Source organism: Ursus maritimus, unplaced genomic scaffold, assembly GCF_017311325.1.
Source record: "Ursus maritimus isolate PB19 unplaced genomic scaffold, ASM1731132v1 scaffold_10, whole genome shotgun sequence".
NCBI classification, from domain to species: domain Eukaryota; kingdom Metazoa; phylum Chordata; class Mammalia; order Carnivora; family Ursidae; genus Ursus; species Ursus maritimus.
In genome coordinates this window covers 27,858,374-27,878,970 of record NW_024423344.1, presented here as the reverse complement: position 1 = coordinate 27,878,970, position 20,597 = coordinate 27,858,374, and the positions used below count along the sequence as shown (strand labels likewise).

Genomic DNA, 20,597 nt, shown 5'->3' with positions numbered 1-20,597 from the left:
GAAATAGAGCTTAACTCTGGCATCAGTGTTATTTTTCTTGTATTATTATTTTGTTATATTAATATTTTTCTTGTTAAATGAATGAAAAATGAAATATGTATGGCAGGTTTCTGATGTGCTCTAGGAGCTCAAAGGTAACTGATACACCCTTTTTTACTTTAATGAACTTCTTTATTTATATATATATATATATTTTACAGAGATTCTCATGTTGGGCCTTGTAAACTGAATGGCTTCAGAGAAACCGTTGGTTCCTTTCAAACTATATAAAAATTTTGTCATGTATATATATTTGTGGTTTTCTGGGATGATCTATAGATTTCATTAGATTTTTGAAAGACACTTAATATCTAGAAAAGCTAAAGGAGACACAACACATTTAACTATAAATTAGTGTAATAAATGTTACAATAAGGATAAAAATAAAGATCTTTGGGAGATTAATGTAAACATTGGAGGCCCACCATGTAAAGTGTCCAGGCCTTTGCCTTGTGCTTAGTATAGTGACTGGTGTATGTAATGTTTGTATTAGTGAGGGTCTGGTAGAAATGGGTGGGTTTTTTGAAGATAGTTTAATGAAGGGATTATTAGCAGAGGTGGGCATGCTTTAAGGTAACCAGAAATGAATGATGAATCACCCAGGGCCTGGCGATGGTTGGAAACTTATCCACCCAGGGAAAGGGGCAAGAGGATGGGAATTATGTTCCAGAACCCAATGAGCGTTGTAGGCATGGCAGAGGAGCCCTTTAACAGGAGCTGTGATCAAAGAGGAAACATAGCAGGGAGTAAATTGTACTATTACTTCTATCTCCTTCCACCTTTTGCTTTTCTGCTGATGCTTTCTGTTGGGAAGGACTGACTCTTATGCACAGGATTTCAATCCCACTTGGCCACATAAAAGTGGGCCTTGGGCTCAGAATACTTCCCTACCAAGAGATGAGGAGCTCACGTAGCCTGTGCTGGGTTTACCACCTTTGTGGCGTTATCTTCCTGGTTTCAGGCTTATTGAGTGTTTCTTTGTTCTGCTTAAGCAGAGTCAGTAGCTCTCACATATGCCCTCAGATATTTCAGTATTTCAGACTCCAGGGACAGTATGGGGTGGAGAGGGGGAAGGTCCTTCTATTGCATCACCAGAGGGGTGGGTGCTTGTAGGCCCATTTCCGTTAGTCAGCTAGCTGCTGGGAACACCCACTAGCCATAAAGGACTGATGCGTACAACTGGAACTGATCTTTATCTTCTTAAATGTAAGTAAAGCATTATCCAGTGCTTGACTTTACAGTGTTTTCCTTGGCAACTTTGATACCAAGTTGTAACAGGCAGAAGTGTCCGGAGTCCTTGCCTGCTCTTTGCAACCTATGCTTGTTGTTCTTTTTGACACTTCCTCTCCGTGGCGAAACCCACCCAGAAACTAGAGGGCAAGTGAGGACTTGGATAATGTGGTCTTTAGAGATAAGGGAAGGCAGAAGTACAGAGCAAATCAGAAGGGTGAAGAATGAATCTGGAGGGACAAATGGAGAATAATCAGCAGAGTGCTTAATACTTATTTGTTAAATTGAATTTTTATTGTTAAGCACAGTTTAGGTTTATGTATTAAAGTGAAAAATGACCAAATGCCTAATGCTTCAATATTTCTGATATAAATACCTTTAAATTAAAATCTCTTTGGAATTGTAGAGGCAGCTATTTGTATTTTGAGTAGTTGAAGTAGTTAAAATGACACTAATCATTAATCTATAAAAATATGAAATTAGAATAACTCAACTTTTCAAAACTTTATATTTTTTAAATATTCATTTTCTAGGGCCTACCTCAAAAATTACTTTTATGAATCTTCCTTTAAACAAATTTCAGGGTTTACAGAACACCATTCATACTTCTGTTATACCACTTATATTCAATAATAGATAGTTATTTTTATTGATAATATTAAAAGCAGTTCACATTTACTGACTGTTTACTACGTGCCAAGCAACTATGTTAAGTCCTTTACATACATTATTATATTTAATCCTCACAATAACCCTAGCAAGTACAGATACTGTTGCTTGGTGCTTGGGATGCCTCAATGGACAGAACAAGTTCCACAAAGCCTAGAGATCTTTATATGCTGGTATTAATATTTCTGTACCATTTTGTTGCTGTTGTCGTTAGTATATCCTAGTTACTCTTTTAGTTGAGTACTTTTTATGTGTATTAACCATTTAGATTTTTTTCCGTGAAGCCCCTGACCTTTTGCCCATTTTTCTATTGGATTGTCTCTCTTCTTATTATTGATGTGGAGGAATTCTATCTATGTATGTCTTTGGGTATGTGCTCATTGTCTGTTGTGTGTTGCAAATGACTTCTCCCATTCTGTGGCAGATTTAGGCTGAAGTGTTAAGAACAAGTCATGTCTGGGTAGGCTGGGTAGGCAAAGATAAATATTTCTGGTCAGTTGAAAGAATAAACAAGGTTATAAGGAAAGAAGTTAAATTCACACATGAAACAGTTGAGTAGTTTGTTTGGACTGAGGTTTATTAAGTGAACCAGTGGAAAATAAGACCGGAAATTTCAAACTATATAGCCTCAGGGAAGCTCTAGAAAATGGCAAAAATATACCTCAACAGAATATCTTCTTTTAAATCAGTTCTCACTTCCCTTTTGTTCAGGACACCCTGTCAAGACAACCTGAAAGGAACTTTGGAAACTATTTTGCCTCTCTGGATAGCTAGCTCTAGGCTTCCTCTCCTGTGCCAGGGGAAGAATCTTCCTTTCCTAAAGTGTGCCAGTGTTACTGCCTGGTGAAAAAGTATATCTTAGAACTGGAACTGAGAACTGTAGATAAACTTCATCTTGTCTATGAAGAGCTCTAGATTTCTAAGAGAGAGCTACTGCATATTAAAGTTAAGGCACCTCATACAGCTGCTCTTTGTTTCCTGGTGTTTCTCATGAATAATGAGTCTTCCCTTGAAGATTTGGGGCTTTGATTTCCTAAGACTTGTATTCCCTTACAGAACTTGTAGACTGATGTCTGTAGGGTTTTTTGGTTTTATCATCCCTGTAGTCTCAGCCTCCATCTTACTACTTCTGCACCAATGTGAAATGAATCCATTCTGTTCTCTACTGAGATTATTCTAGATTTTTTTTTGATCTTTCCTAGATGTTGTAGATTTACCTCTCTCACCACTAATGAGACAAAAACATTTCTGTGGTTTCTCTCCTTAATTCTATATCCATCAAAATTTGATTTGGTTGCCAGTACCTGAAAATAATAGTGGCTTATAAAGGTAGAATTCTGTTTTTATCTCATATAAATAAACGCAGTCTGGGGTGCTATGGCAGCTCCATGATCATCTAGGACACAGTCTCCTTTCATCCCATTGTTTTTCCTTCTTTATCCAAGATGGCTACTCCAGGCAGAATGTCTACATTTCCAGCAAGCAGGAGTGGAAAAGGAGAAGGACATTTTCCCCGTCCACGAAGGACTTCTCAGAAATTGCACATACCACCACCCTGGTTATTATCTTAAAAGCCAACATTTAGTTAACATAGCCATAGTCTAAGGGAGGCTTGGAAATATGTCTGGCTAAAAATAGGAACTCCTGATTGAGGAGAAGAAAGGGATGTTGGGGGGAACCATTGATCTCTGCTACATAAACCTTTTCTTTTGTGACTTAAATATTTTTCTGAGATGGTAAAGGAGAAAAGCATAGAATAATATGGAGTATATAACCAATTTAAAATAGATTTTTATCAGAATGAGCTCATAATTTTAGATTCTGAATTCTTGGCTCTTATTTAAAAATTTTTACATTGGTCTAGAAAGGTAGAAATTAACTAACTTTTAAGTTATTCATTATTTTTACTAATTTTTGGCAGTTTGACTTCTTTACTAAACATAGATCTAATGTTTTATCAAATTTTTAAATACAGCAAATACCATTGAGCATTGTCAATATAAAGGAAATATGTGCTTTTTATCTTTGTAGAAGATAAGTATATTTAACCCACTATTAAGAATAATTTACAGGGGCACCTGGGTGGCTCAGTCAGTTGAGTATCCGACTTTTGGTTTCAGCTCACGTCATGATCTTGGGGTCATGGGACTGGGTGTGGAGTTTGCTTGTCCCTTTCCCTCTGTTCCCTCCCCACCCAAATAAATAAATAAAAAATAAAAATAAAAATAAAATAAATAAAAATCTTAAAAAAAGAAAAATCTACAGAAAATATTTTAGCAATAGGTAACATACAAGCTCTTGGGTAGAATGAATTCAAATATATGGAAATTAAATGAAATCTAGAATAATTTTAGTTTACTGAAAATTAGCTGATATAATACACAATAGGTAGAATCCCATAGACAGTGCTGTTCTTCACAGCAGAGCTTAAGGAAAATATATTTAACATAATTATTTTCGTTATTTAAAATGGTTTACTTAAAAAAAGCTCATGTGTAAGACTGTAATAATCATTTTTTCCTTCATAGGCAAGAAGTTTGATAGCTGTAGGACTGGGCGTTGCAGCTCTTGCATTTGCAGGTAAGAGAAAAAAAGATACTTATCAATAAATGTTGCAGAAGAAATGTTTTCAGAAAGTTTCTATAGTGAGTCACGAGGGGACCCTCCGTATTCTGACGTTTGGGTTTTAAGACATACATTCTCATTTTTGCGTCCATTTATAGTCACTGAACATTAGTCAATGTAGCAAAAACTAGATAAACTGTGTGGTGAAGAAAATTAACAATGTAGAAGCTAGGAAAACTAGCCCCAATAATAGTTGACTTTCCTGGCATTTTTTTACTTTGAGCTATAGTATACTTAAAAAAAATTCTTTAATATGAAGCAGTGTAAGTGATGAGGGGTTCCTTTATTCCCCCATGTTGATTTTTTTTCTCGCAGGATTAGATTATACATTTCCTGAGCTCTCGCTTTTTCTGGTGAGCATAGTTGTCCCCTGTAATGTGTTAGTTACTTCATTTTTAACGCATTGGTATAATTTCTTTGATAAACCCAGAAGAATTTCTTTTACTGCCCAAATCACCAAAGAATTGTTACAAAAATTTAAAGCAAAATTGCTATGTCTTCCAGTCACTAATTTATAGTTTTAAATTGCGTAGCTATTTCCTAATCATATGTTAATCTGAGAGCATCTCCTTGTTGATAAAGATTTACATTTTTTGTTTTAGAATTTGTATTTCAAGTTCCATGGATTTGATTTTGTTTCTTGGATCTTCTTTTTTTTTTTTTTTTAAGATTTTATTTATTTATTCGACAGAGATAGAGACAGCCAGCGAGAGAGGGAACACAAGCAGGGGGAGTGGGAGAGGAAGAAGCAGGCTCATAGCAGAGGAGCCTGATGTGGGGCTCGATCCCATAATGCCGGGATCACGCCCTGAGCCGAAGGCAGACGCTCAACCGCTGTGCCACCCAGGCGCCCCTCTTGGATCTTCTTTTTAAGTGAAGCTACATTCTTTTGTGGTTATGTGAAGTTAGTAAGATCCAGTAGAAAAATGAGACAAAAAATTTTGTTTTGTTTTATATGGTACTTAATTTCACACAACTCTCTTTTAAAGCATCTTAACAATAAACACTTTAAAATCAAGAAGATCAGTGGTTCAGATTCTCTTGGTCTTTGTGCCATCAGCGTCTTGTGTCTTGGCATTATAACTATAGTGAGGTTTCATAAGGAGATCATGTCCAAAAAGGAATTCTGACAAATTCGCCCATAAACATGAAACAATTTTAGTGTTAACTGTTATAGTATTAACTATTATTGGCATAGTTATTTTAAAATTCAAATTAAGATTTTTATTTGAAATTAAAGACACTATACTTTTGCCAGGTTTTTCTTTCTAAAATGAGAAGAATTGGCATGTGTATTGTGTATATATCACACTGTTGCCAAGTTCTTACTACTAACTAGAATATTAAATAGCAGGCAGATCTCTTTCAGAGCCAAATATAACTGAATAATAGAATTTAGGGAAAAGTATACTTAAACTTGCTGGAACTAGGTCTTCTGGTTTATGACTCAAGTAAACCTTCAGATGTCACTTGTTGAAGGCTTTACCTGATGTTTTCATTGAGACTGCCTGATGTATGTGCTTTTAAAGGAATTTTGAGGTAATTTAAAAGCTATACTTTGTACTATCGTAGAATCAGATGGAAGTTCACATCTCTAGGATAAGAGATTTAGATGAGTTAGGCTTTCACTTATTTAATTTCACTTATTTAATTTATTTAATTTCACTTTATTTAATGCTTTCCTTGATATCAAGATTTATTTTATCTTCTACGTGGATTGACTACTTCCCATTTTCCATCTCTAGCATCCTATTTTTCACTTTCACATGTTGTTTGCACAGGAGTAACAGTATGTTTAGATAGTTACTTTTTCTAAAAGATGTATGTAATTGAACTTCCCCAGTGGAAATTTTGATTTGCAACGAAGGTTATGGCTGGAAATTGAGTAAAGTCCAGAGTGTCATAATGGGTTTTCTAGCAAGATTTTTGGGAAGAAAGACACTACTATTAGTAGATACATATGCTGGTTAGGGTACCAAACTTAAATTAGCCAGGTAATATTTTATTCTTGTTCTATACCCTCGAAACAATTTGGAATCTGTTTTGCTATTGAAGATTCAGAGAAGTTTTAATTAATAGGATACCTAAGAAAAGAAAGCACCAAAATAAAATATGTTTTTAGGAGAATAGTCATCCTTAGTGAGAAATTGACAGTAAACATCTTTGGTGAATATTTCTTACATAACTGCTTTTTTACTTTAGAGGTAACTCCATTAAAATTATTCCTATGTTGTACAGATCATAAGTAGTTTTTGTTTTCTATATATTTCAAAGTGATTATCACTGAGAAAACCAGTACAGATAATCAGATGTGTGAATATACATACATGAGAGGACTTTATCTATAATTTGTGGTGGAAAGAGTACTAGGATATTATTTTTTTGTTACCTAGCATATTGTATAAATGTAAGATACATAAACGTTGACAATTTCTAATTTTATAATCATGAATTAGTACTTGATAAATTTAGTAACTACTTTAATGATGTTAATATGAAATGCTTCCTCTATTTAATAAATGAGAAATTTGAAAAAATAGGATTTCTGGTAAAGTTTGAAATCGTTGTTGAAATAATGTATATAGAAGAAGCTGTCAGCAAATACTGTGGTTAGTACCTTGTGGGTATTGTATTTGATTATAGAAAATATATTTGCTTTTGTTCCTGTTATTGTTTAGGTCGCTATGCATTTCAGATTTGGAAACCTCTAGAACAAGTAATCACAGAAACAGCAAAGAAGATTTCCACTCCTGTGAGTTAAAAATGGCTTTAGTTAGAAGGCTCATTTTGATTTTTGTTTATATGCCGTCTTTGATAGTAATTCAGAAAATGTCTTGGATTTTCCAACATTTGTAGTTTACTTTTTTCATTATATCCTTGGACAGTTTGTTTAATTTATTGATTTGTTTTAGTTTCTTGGCCACATTATTTTTATTTCTAACCTCATTCCTGCTTCGACATCTAATCATTATATTCTCTATATTAGTATCACACCAACTTTGAGGTAATTTATCTTCCTTGTTTAATTAATATTAATTTATTCTTGTAGTGCTTTTCTATACTACCCCTGTGGTAGAAGCTGGGTATAGTTGATGAACAAAACAGACATGGTCCCTACCCTGATGGAGCTTACCCAAGATTTTATTTCATCCTAAAATTTTGTACTAGTCCCCTTGTATTATACCACCTGGTCATCTCAAACATAAAATTATAAGAGTGCAATCCTGAAATCCTGTAGGGCTTATACATTCATCTACAGACATTGTAGTTACTCTGCTGAGCTGAATGTAAGTGAAGAATGAATGATAGTAGGTATCTAAAAAGCTACAGTGTAGTGAACTGGTTTGTAACTGGACACAATGCAAAGAAAACTCACTGAAGCATTACAGCACAAACATTGCCTTCGAAAATAGAAGGGAAATAGAAACAGATATGGGATAGATCACCTTGGCTTGCAGCAATTTGAGAATGAATGGCTTGTTTTAGCAAAGGCATTACAGGCTTGTGAGGCTTAGTTAGTCATGAACAATGGCCACGCTGTCAAAGGATGACATATTGACAAATAATTAAATTCAGGTTCAAAAGAACTGCAAGTGATTTTGCAGACCTATAAATGTATGTCTGTGATTAGAGGGAACATGTTTTTGGGTTTTTTTTTCCTTCTGTTTTCCTATTTATATTTTATTTGGCTGCAGTATTAATAGGTATTTAGCATTCATTCAGTAAATATTCATAAACTCCTACTACATGCCAGACATTGTTGTGGGGAGTGGGCTGTGGTCAGGGACCATACAAAGATATTGCCCTTAGGAGCATACATTTTAGTTGACACAGGCAATTAACGAGTAAATAAGTAAAATACATAATATGTAAAAGTGTTAACTGCTTTTAAGAAAACTGAATCAGTGTAAGAGGTTGAAGAATAACAACAGAGAGGAATCTATATTAGGTGGGTCAGGGAAGGCCTCTCTGAGAAGATGAGGGAGAAAGCCAGGTGAATGTCTGAAGAAAGAGCTTTCCAGGAGGTGAGAACACTGCAAAGGTCCTGAGGTGGAAATGAGCTTTGCAGCGAGAATAACTCCAGAAGAGGATGCAAAGCGAATAGTGGTAGAGTAGGGCCTAGATCGTTTAAAGCCCAATAGACTATAGATAAAAACTGCAAATTTTACTTTCCTTATAATGGAAAGCTTTGGGAGGTTTTGAGCATGGGGCCAGTGTGTTTGCATTTTAGATTATCACTCTGCCCGCTGCACGGAGTGTAGACAAGAATGAGCCACAGTAAAAGCTATCCATCCAGTTAAGAGGGTATTGAGATAGTGCAGGTAATAGATAATGGTGGCTTGAAATATAGGAGTGGAAATAGCGTAGTTCTTTAATGGATTGTTATTTATGTCTTTCCATATGTTTATAAATAACGCATGGAGAAAATTTCAGAAATTATTTCTTTTCTGTTAAGGTGATTTTCAGTAGATATATTTATATTGTAAATTAAAGACTCACAAGTTTGTAGAACTACATTATTTAACATTGTAAAGGAAGAGAGAGCAAGAAAATGAGAAAATTTTCACTGCTCTGTGGAGGCTCACGGATAAGGTAGAATAACTTAAGAGATTGTCACAGGTATACTGAACTTGGTTCCTGCATTTCTTAAGGAGAGAGAAATGATGTATCCCTCTTTCCTTCTCCTTTGTGGGCCTGAGGTAAGGAACACTTTTATGTAAATCTGGCTCCTTCCCCCCCCCCCCCCCCCGACAGTACTACTCCTGCAATTTGTAGTGAAAATATTTCTTAGAACATCTTTATCATCATCATCGTCACCACCATCATCATCATACCTCTGTGAAGATAAGAGGGTCTTCAACAATTCTTTAAATATTAATAAGTTTAGGGAGACTTGGCACTAATGATTCCAAAGTGTCAAACTTCACAAAACATGACATTTACAGTGTTCTGGTGTTGTAAATATGATTCATTATGAAACCAAGTAGAGTTGCTAAAAAATGGGAATTGTAACCGTGTTCCACAAAATCTCTGTGACTCAAAAGAAAGCCTGCAAGTTTCAGGTTCCTATGGGTTCTTTTAAATTTTTCCTTGGAGTTTGCTTTCTCTGTGCTTTAACATCATCTTGTTCTTCAGTCTTATCTTTGTTTTGTCATCCCTTTTTTCCCTCCATTTTTCTGAAATACTGCCTAGAGTAATTTTTCATATGAAATGCATGGTTGGTAAATGTCTTAGGTTCTTCTCTGCTAATAGTTTGTTTCTTTTGCTCTCACTGTTACTCATCAGTTAGCTGCTGGCTCTTTGGAATCTGGTGGAGCCAGTGTGAGAGGAGTACAGAAGTCTCTGCTCGGGGCTCCTGGCTGGCTCCGTCAGTGGAGCCTGCTGCAACGTTGGATCTTGGGGTCATGAGTTTGAGCCCCACATTGGGGGTAGAGATTACTTAAAAAAAAAAGAAAGTCTCTGCTCAGACTGAAATGAACCTCAGTGCCCACATACATGCTTTCCTGCATATTCTTAGCCACAGTTTCTGGTACACTCAGACTCTTAGCCAGAATTTCTGATGTTCTTATTCATACTCCTTTGTAAGCAGCCTGTTTTGGTTTTCTTCTGTTGTTTGTGTTTTAGGCTTTTAGTTTTTTGGTGATTTTTGTTTGTTTTTAACTCTGGAAGTTTTGGGGATTTTCTCTTTATTATTGATGTTCTGAAATTTCACAGGTATTCTTAGACAAGTGAAAATTGCCTTTTATTTTAGAAGATTCTCTTATACTGTTTTTTAATTATTTTTTCCTTCCATTGTCTTTTTTCTCTGTTCCTGGAACTCTTATCAGAGACACATTGTACCTCTAAGTCTATCCTTTATGTCTCTGAACATTTTCTTTCTTATTTTTCTTTCTTATTTTCCATCTTCTTATCTTTTTGTTTTCCATCCCGCAGTATTTCCACAGCTTATTTTCCACATCACCAGGTTGGTTTTTAGCAGTGGCCATTCTGTTATTTAGTCTATCCGCTAAATTTTTTACATCAGTATTATTTTAATATCTGGAAATTTTGTTTCCTTTTCATAGCAACTTATGCTTTTATGATAGGATATCAGATACTAATTCAAATTTTGTCAAATCCTCTTCTGCTTCCTGATTTATCTCCTTCCTCCAAAGACGAGTTGTTCCTTGTTCATCTTTGTTCTGCTTTTCCCCCGTAATAATGGATTTGTTCAAATGTCTGATAATATTTGGTTATTGGTTTATGTTTGTGAGAACTAAGTTGATTAATATAAGTCACCTTCCTTGGCAGTTTAGCAGACTTACTTCAATAATTTAATTGAATGAGAGGGTTGATAGTAGGCTGTGAATACATAGATGGGTTATATCAACAGCATGTCTTCCAAAGCAAGGAGCCCAGAGGCAGTCTTGGACCTCCAGAGAGAGGTTGAGGAGAGATTGAGTACTATGTATATTTTATTCCTTGGCATAACTGTGTCCTTCCCCAGACTTCTGGGTTCTGAAATGTGATATGCTAGTACTCTCCTTTGCTTCTCTTGGGACCTACCCCCTACAAGAACATTCATCCCAGGCATGCAGTTGTCTTTCTTAGCCTGAGGGCAAAATGACAGGCGGTAGGCCCTTATGCTCTGTATTACTAGAGTTAGGAATGGTCATCTCTGCTGTTCCAGTTTAATTAATTATCCTGATGTTTTATTATATTTGTTGGCTCTAAAGGTAGGGTTTTCTTCTTAATTTCCTGAGAAGGGTTTTCTTCTTTCCTGTGGTGTTTGAGGCTGCAGTGATTTTTCTACATGTGCAGCCTTTCAGTATTTCTTTACAGTTTTGGGTTTGTTACTTGTATCATCTCTTATTTTCTAGGCCTGTAATGGACTTTTCCTTTTAAAAACATCTCTCTTCTCATTTCAAAGGCACTTTAGAAAGCAAAAGACCTTTTTTATGCAATCTTCTGTTTTGAACCAGTACTTTTTTGCTTGATTTTTAATATATCAATATGTTATTAACTCAACTAATGTTTACCCCTAATTTTTTTCCTTTGGAAAAAACCCAAGTCATTCATCCTCTTTTAAGGCTTTTATTTTTCTGTTGTGAAAATGTCCTTTTATTTGAATAGTTTTTAAAATTTGGACTTCCCTTGTCTTATGGTTAAGTGAAATTCATGGAAACAGCACAAATTAAACTCATCCCTCTGACGCTCTCTAAATGAAATAGATTGTTGTAAATAATAGGAATTTATAGTTTATGGTAAATGTATTTCTTCTCTTAAGATTATGGAGTGATACAGTTCTTCTTTGGTTGTCTGGAGGGCTTTTGTATTTCAGGCTCTTGGCTGAGTAAATTTTCTAATGAAGATTTTGTTTAACTTGGTTCATTTCATATTTCCTTTAGTGATATATGGCATTTAATGCCAATTTTAGATGGAAAATGATTTTGAGGTATGTTGTTTATATATATACTTTATGAATAGAATAATACAAAATAATAATTTGTAAGGTTCAGGGTATATTTCAAATAGACAGCAGCATAAAAGTAGTGGAATCATACTGTTTCTGTTCTTAGAAATTCTATTAGAAAAGTGTAAACAAACAAACAAAGTTGAACTACCCACTCTGTTTGATAGAGTTGTCCTATAGTTGTTCTTTACCGATACGCGCGGATTCGCTTACTCATAAACAGGTCAGTGTTTTAGGGTGTGAGCCTCATCCAAATGCTAGATTTTAAGTTCTGGGTCTCCTTTTCCACCTGGGCAAAACTAAAAGTAAAAAATTGCTCAGATACAATATCTGCCATTAGGGTTAATGAGCTTTGTGATTAGTGGGAGTGACACTTCATGAAACATCAATTTATCATGTTTATTATGTTTTAATTTTGGAGCTCCCTAAGGTAAATAAATACTTATAGAAATGTCAGGGAGGAAGGTATGCATCTAGTAAAAATTTTAGTCTGCTGAGAGAAAACTTAAAACCAGCTCTTATTCCTCTGTTAAATCCCCTAGTCCTTTATATGTTCTGCTCTGTGTACGTGTGCGCGTGTATAATTTGTCCAGGTTACTACGTGTGCTTAAATAATTTGATTTTCTCCCTTCCCTCACAATTTGGAGAAGGGTATATTGTTTTTAGTTTTCTTTCTAGATTGTAAATTACTTGCAGCTTGAAACAGTAAATCATATTCCTCACAACACTGGTACATTGGTAGATTAGCATCTGTGTGATGAAGGACAAAGCTTGACCTGTCGCATTTGAAATGTTCCTGGCATGTACTGGGTGCTGAAGTGCTTGTTAAATGAATTAATTACCAGGGCATTATTACCAAGTAGAAATTTATAACAAGCTGTTCAAAGACAACAGCTTATATAAATGACCAGATCTGACTCATTTTTTAAATTCTAATAATTTCCTTGGTCTTTTATTTAGTTCTCCTTTTTTAAAAATTGTACAAGTAGCTTATGTTCATTGTTGAAAATTTAGAAAGTAAAAATAAACATAAGGAAGAAAAAAAATTATTCATGATGTCACCAACCAAAAATAACATTTTAGTGTATATACTTCCCGATGTTGTTTTATGTAAACATACACTTACTTATTTTTCCTTACAAAAATAGGGGTTCATGTTTTAAAAACATGTGCAGTACAATCATTGTTGCGTTTTTGTCCTTCTAAAAGTTGAGTTCATGCATCCTGTTTCTCTGTGAAGAACTAAAGCATTGTCTGTACTTGCTGTCTCCCATTCCTTCCCTCCTGTTCTCTCTTAAACCCACTCTAATCAGACTCTCACTCCCAATCCCTGCAGCTCTTGTCAAAGACTTTGACCTCTTTGATAAATGCAGCAGTCTGTCTCAGCTCACATCTGACCTAGCCTATAAGAAGTGTTCGAAACTGTTTTCCCTTCCTTACTTTTGGTGTCTGCTTTTCCTTCTGCCTCACTGCTGGGCCTCCTCAGTCTGCTTACTGATTCATCTCCATTTCTCTGCCCCTCAAACTTGCAGTCTGTAGGGCTCAGTCTTTGGACTTCTCTCACTCCTTGGGTGATCTCATCCAGTCTCATGGCTTTACATACTGTTTATATACTCATGACTCCCAAATGTTACCTCCAAGTCAGACTTCTCCATTTAGCTTTGGATATCTCCATTTAGCCCAAAAAGACCACCAGCATGTGAATAATAACCAATAGTTAGATGGTTGTGTGATCAAAGCCCTGATTGGCACGCCTTAGCAGCCAGTCCACAGGGGGCCCCCCACTCAGGATGCTTGAGATAGATCCGCAAAAGAACTCATAAGAGCCCCTAGATTTAAATGTCAAAACAGCAACCCTCTTGGGTCCCCTCCCTCTCTGGGAGCTTTGTACTGTCGCTCAATAAACTTTGCCTTGCTGCCCACCACTCTTCTTCTGGTCTGCTTCTTCATTCTTCAAAGCAGCATGACCAAGAACTGCGGGCACTAAAGGAATAGAAATCCTGCAACGGTAGTTCATTAGGGAATGCTCTTAGGATGGACAGCTCCAGAAGGGAAGAGAAGGAAGGACAAAGCGACAGTTTAGGCTGCAGTACAGTCGTAACAAAGGCCTCAGCCAACCCCATGCCAAGCTCTGAAGCTTGGATGGCTCATTGTGGTTGTCCCAGATTGGGGCAAGGAGCCATGAGACTAAATGATATCACCTGATAAGTGAATTATAGATATGAAGGCTAAGGACTGAGCTCTAGAGAACTACAATGTTTATACCCCCATATCAACCAGTCATTAAACAGAGCTCTGGGAAGGGGACCTAACTTGGCTTTCTTCAGCCAAGGCAATTCCTAAGAGTCTCACAGCTGACTGCTGTCTGCCAGCAACAGCCCCAGCATCCAAAGTGTAAGTCCTTCACTTCTGAAGGGGAAGCTGTGCAGTGTATAATGGTGATTACTACGTCATCTTTAATCCCTCTCTTTCTCATATCCCTTATTTAATCTACCAAGAAAATGTTAGGGTTGCTTTCAGAATATATCTAGCATTGTTCACTTTTAAACTAGCTCTGCTATTACCACTTTGGCCCATACCACCATCATCTCTTGTCTGGATTATTGTTATGTCCTCTTTTTTTTTTTTTTTTAAGATTTTATGTATTTATTTAATAGAGAGAGAGACAGCCAGCGAGAGAGGGAACATAGGCAGGGGGAGTGGGAGAGGAAGAATCAGGTTCCCAGTAGAGCAGGGAGCCTGATGCAGGGCTCGATGCGGGGCTCAATCCCAGGATTCTGGGATCACTCCCTGAGCTGAAGGCAGATGTTTAACGACTGAGCCACCCAGGTGCCCCTATTTTTGTGTCCTCTTAACTGGTCTCCTGCTTCCCTTTTGCACCTTTCTATTTTCCACATGGCATTTAGAGTAATCCTTTCAAAATAAAGTCAAACGACATTACTCCAATGCTCTGAGAATAGAATCCTAAATTATTTCTGTTACTTATAGCCTTTCCCCGCCAACCTGGCCCATTTGCCTCTCTAATATTACGCTCTTCCTTATGCCTTTCCAGCCACCTTTCAGTGACCTTGCCGTCATTTTCTCGTGTCTCTTGGCCTGCCTGTCTGCTATCCTGATGTCCTCCTCACTGTGTCAGTTCCTCCTCTTCCTTCTCTTTTTTCCAGGAGGTAAAAAGATGTGTGTCATATCAACATTAGTGACTTATCAAGGTTGTCCAATGAGAAAATTGCTCCAGAGCCTAGGAAACGTTCAAGCCTTTTGCTTCTACTGATTTCTTTTATTCTGTTATATCTTAATGTAGAAAAATTAATGTATTTGAAAGTGAAAAAAATTGTCAATGTTTTTTAAGTTCATCTTGGTTATAGTTTCTTGTGAAGGATCATTGTTTAGTGCTCCCCCCTCCACAGTTTCGAGTTGACTTCTGATAAAATGCGTTACTCTTACTGCAGCTATGATGGGATTGAGATCATGCTACCTCATTCATGGAACTAATTATTTCATGTTCTTTCTTTCCTGTACAGAGCCTTTCATCCTACTATAAAGGAGGATTTGAACAGAAAATGAGTAGGCGAGAAGCTAGTCTTATTTTGGGTATAAGGTAGGTGTGCTGCGTAAGTATTATTGTTCTGTGGCCAAGCTTGTTTTGAAAAAAGGAGAAAATGTTACAGTAAAGTTATCCTTGTATTTTAAATTATGAATAGGAAGCAGAGGAGAAAATACAAAATTTTTACATTTTAAAACCTCAAATCTAAGAGAATATCCTACTGCCCCTAAAAATATCAGGCATGATGTGATGTGTCTTTATTCCTTAACAAGGAACTCTGAATACTAGTTTCACAGCAATTATCAAAATATCTCTTTGTGACACTGAATTCTTTCTGAATTTAGTTTTATAATTTGATATCTATCATTTTTCTGTTATAATATGAGATCTGTTTCACAGTTCTTTTCTATTTCCATAATTTGACATCTAGCATATTTTATTCTAATTATTTCACCTTAGTATCTATTTATTGTGTGACTTTGGACAGCGTAGGAGAAAGTTAATGTTTTGTGTGATTGCGCTGTGATATTTTCTTAACTTTTAGTGTTAAGTAATATCCCCTGCTATAGATTTGCTAGTCACTATATTCATTTGTTTACCATATGTTCCTTTAGAACTCACTCAGGTTTTTGTGGGGTTGGTTACAGTATGTCATCTACAACAGATCTTCTGATGATTTAATCAGTACAAGCAAAATAGATCATAAAGCCCGATGTTGATATTCTTCTAAATGTCTTGTAGATAAGCAGATTTTTAAGGCCAAAATATTTAATTATTTCTTTTGACTTAGCAAGAAAACAGAGCGGTGGAGAGCAAGGGAAATAGCTCAGTTCAGCTTGGTACTTTATTAAATAAGAGATGAAATATCTCACTGAAAATAGGTTTTAGGTAGGGGAACCAAATTAGGAGGTTGGCTATATTGCTGATTATTATTTGCTTTAATATTATTCAGGATGGCATTATTATTTTTCTTGAACTTTTATTGGGCCCCCATACTATCCCATTTATAGTCTTGAAATGTGAATATGAAACTTACTTTAAAATTGAACACAAAGGTTTTTGAGATTATCAGTTAACATCATCCAAGGTACTCCTGTTGTTGAGACAGATAATTAGAACTTAAGATTTATGGTTATAAAGGTTTATCCTGTTGAACTAGAAGCTGTAGAAAATTTCACAAGGATAATTTGCTGATTAAGATTATATCCTCTAATAACAGGTGAGTCTGAGTATGAATACTGGTTTTACCATTTACTAGCAATGTGACCTCAATGTCATTTATAAAATAGAGATAATATCACTTTCTATTGCGTAGGATTTTTGTGAAGACTATTACATAGATAATTCTTAATATAAACATGGCACTTAGTAACTACTCAACAAATACCAGCTGAGCAAAACAGATCCTTATCCTGGTTCTGTCAGTGAATCACTGCATTGTATGAGCCTGGTCAAATTATTTTTAGCTCTTCTGCCCTTCAGTTTCCTCAGTTTTGAGTAGAATTAATACTATTTAGCCTTGTTGAAATAATAGAAAACACTAGGAGGATACCTTTTTATAGAAGTACCTACCAAATAACAGGTGCTAAATAAATGTTGACTCCTCTTTCTTCCCATCTGTATCACAAATGCGGAAGCTAAATATTTGCCCTTAACTTGTTAAATAGAAAGGTAAGCCTTATTTGCTTTCCTCTAGCCTTTTCTTTCAATCAGGTAGTGTTGATTTTGAGAAGATTCTTTAAGTTGTGAATACATTACCATGGCTCCATTCTCTGTGATTTATGAATCTAAACTATTTAGACTATATAACAAGTAGGTAAAGGCAAAATGGAGCTGACTCTGTTGATGACCTATTAAAAAATATTCTATGTGCTACTAGATGATTCTGTACATTCTTACATATTTCATGAAGCCTAAAATATTTTACCGAGCTGCCCAGATAAACTATTATTATACCTGTTACTTTCTGAAATGATGCACATGTGTGATTTCATACTTTCTGAAAACTTCTGTGGAACTGTGTTAAGCTAAATGTTATTCAAAAGACCAATAGTAAAAACAATGAAACCAAAACTGCTCCAGTTGCCAGAGGATTAGAGAAAAGCACTCAGTTGCATGCACCCCACCTCCCAGTCAAGTGCATTCCAGGGAACACAGTGTGTATTCCTTGATCTAGGAAATGTGATATTTAAAGTTATAATTTCAATTTCTTGGTGAAATTGTCTGTACTGGAGATACATTGCTCTTTATTTAGTTTTTATACTATGTTTAAGAACTAGGATTCTCCCATTTGTTTAATCTTTAGAACAAATAAATTTATTAAATGTACTAAGTTCCTAGAGACTTAATATAGCAATAAGGAAAAGGGAATAAACTCTGCAGGCACACAAGAATACTTCCCTCATCCCCAAAGTTCACCATGAAGAGTCTGATAATTATTATCTTAAGGGCAGAATGGTTTGAATGGCATACTTGTACATATAAACTCTCCTTGCATTTCTTTTTTTTTTTTATTTTTTTTTTATTTTTTTTTTTTTTTTAAAGATTTTATTTATTTATTTGACAGAGATAGAGACAGCCAGCGAGAGAGGGAACACAAGCAGGGGGAGTGGGAGAGGAAGAAGCAGGCTCATAGCGGAGGAGCCTGATATGGGGCTCGATCCCAGAACGCCGGGATCACGCCCCGAGCCGAAGGCAGACGCTTTAACCGCTGTGCCACCCAGGCGCCCCTCTCCTTGCATTTCTTACTTCCTCCAGTCTATCTAGTTCGGTGGATGGCAGACCTCATTGTACATAATGCTTTATGGACTTTATGTACAAAACCATGTGTACTGTTTTTTATAGGCAATGTAAGCGATTACCAAGGATAATCTATCAGGTATAATTATCAAGGATAATATTCAGGTTTTGTCTTGTGTGCTAAATTAAAGTTTAATATCCAGAATAAAATGCAACCTACCATACAAGCTCCCTCCAAAAACACATAGAATGCAAATTTGGATTTTACTGAACTTACATCTTCACTATGTAGTGGTCTACATTTGATTTGCTTTATGAAATGTTTTTTAAAGCTCCTCTTTTTCTACTTTAAAATTTTCTATAGTAGAATAATCCCTTATGTGTATATTTTCTATAGTAGAATAATCCCTTATGTGTATATTAGTATTTACTAATATAGAGCCATTATTCTTTGAAGGAATTTACCTTTTTATAGCCATTTTCTTTTGGAGGGCTGTATAAAATGCATTAAGCACATATTGCGTTATTCAATACTAGATACTATTTTAAGATACAAATCATATCTTCTGCTCTTTAGTATCTTCCTAAGGAGACATGTCAAACATCTATAGAACAACTAGAAAACATAACTAATAAAGGAAAGCAGTGCTACAGAGTACCACAAAAGAGAATGATAATGTAAGTTTACTACAGGAAACTAAACATACTGGAATTAAAAAAAAATAATAATATGGGAGTTAAGATGGTGGAGGAGTAGGGGACCCCTTTTTCAGCCGGTCCCCTGAGTCGAGCTGGATAGGTACCAGACCAGCCTGAACATCCACGGAATCAGCCTGAGACGCAGGAAGATACGTCTGGATCTATACAAATGAACATCTCCAGCGCTGAGTATTGAGGTACGAAGAGGGGAGCCGTGAAACCGTGCACAGATATCAGAAGGTAAACGGAAGGGGGAGGGAGCCGCCGCGTTCGGGCACCGGGAAGTGGTAGCCACCTGTACGGGGGAGCGGGCGGACTTGCGGACCGGCACCCGCGAGACAGCAGACTGAGACCGTGAGCGGGGAGCGAGGTCCACCAGACTTCTCACGGAGCTCCAGTGTGCTCACTGGAACCAGACTGAGACCGGGAGCTCCGGGAACTCACGGGGGCGTCTGGCAGCTGGCGGTGCTAGAAACACAAAGGACAGAGATGTACCGGTCCTGGAAGTGAGGGCTGGGACGCCGGGTGTGGGGCGCACATCGCAGGACGCTGCAGGGTTGAGCAGCACCAACAGAAACAGAGTTAAAGTGGCCAGAACATCAGTGGAGAACGGTCCGCGATCCCTCTGTTCTGAGACAGAGGCTGAGATTCTGACTCTCAGAAGAGGCACAGCAAACCGCCAGGGAAAGCCGCCAGAGAACAAAAGCCTGGAAAGACCGGCTCACAGTGTGCCCATCCCCATCCCCCCTCGCAGGGGACACGGAGACCCTACCCAAACAGGGTTGCTTGAGTATCTGCGCGGCAGGCCCCTCTCCCAGAAGGCAGGCTGAAAAATCAAGAAGCCCACATCCCTAAGATCCCTATAAAACAAGGGCGCACGGCCTGGGTCCTGGTCAATAATTTGGGCTCTGGACAACCCCGCAACCTCTCCTCATCAGAATGATGAGAAGGAGAAATCCCCCCAGCAAAGAAAAGACAATGAGTCTGTGGCCTCTGCCACAGAACTAATGGATATGGATATAACCAAATTATCAGAAACAGAATTCAGAGTAAAAATTGTCAAGATGATCTGTAGACTTGAAAAAAGTATTAACGAAAATGTTAATGAGAATGTAGAATCTCTAAGGGCAAAATGAGAGCAAATCTGGCAGAAATTAAAAATTCTATGAGCCAAATGCAGTCAAAACTAGAGGCTCTGACGGCCAGGGTGAATGAGGCAGAAGAATGTATCAGCGAATTGGAGGATGGGTTAGTAGAAGAAAAAGCTAAAATAGAATCTGGACTCAAAAAAATCCACGCTCAGGAATGTAGGTTACGGGAGATTACTGACTCAATGAAACGTTCCAATGTCAGAATCATCGGCATCCCTGAGGGGGTGGAGAAAAACAGAGGTCTAGAAGAGATATTTGAACAAATTGTAGCTGAAAACTTCCCTAATCTAGCAAGGGAAACAAACATTCGGGTCCAAGAGGCAGAGAGGACCCCTCCCAAGCTCAACCACGACAAACCTACACCACGTCACGTCATAGTGCAATTCGCAAATATTAGATCCAAGGATACAGTATTGAAAGCGGCCAGGGCAAAGAAATTTCTCACGTA

At 36.9% G+C, this 20,597-nt stretch overlaps 1 protein-coding gene across 3 annotated transcripts in view; it reads left to right on the top strand.

Annotated features, from left to right (window-relative positions):
• Positions 1-20,597, top strand: part of DNAJC15 (DnaJ heat shock protein family (Hsp40) member C15) — an 86,769-nt gene that overhangs the window by 22,325 nt on the left and 43,847 nt on the right. For all 3 annotated transcript variants that reach the window (XR_005832810.1, XR_005832806.1, XM_040623124.1), the window contains exons 2-4: positions 4,467-4,518; positions 7,242-7,315; positions 15,538-15,614. Coding sequence is in view for 1 of the 3 variants with exons in the window: in XM_040623124.1 (XP_040479058.1) it covers positions 4,467-4,518; positions 7,242-7,315; positions 15,538-15,614 (203 nt within the window). In the remaining 2 variants the exon portion in view is untranslated. The remainder of the gene's footprint in view (positions 1-4,466; positions 4,519-7,241; positions 7,316-15,537; positions 15,615-20,597) is intronic.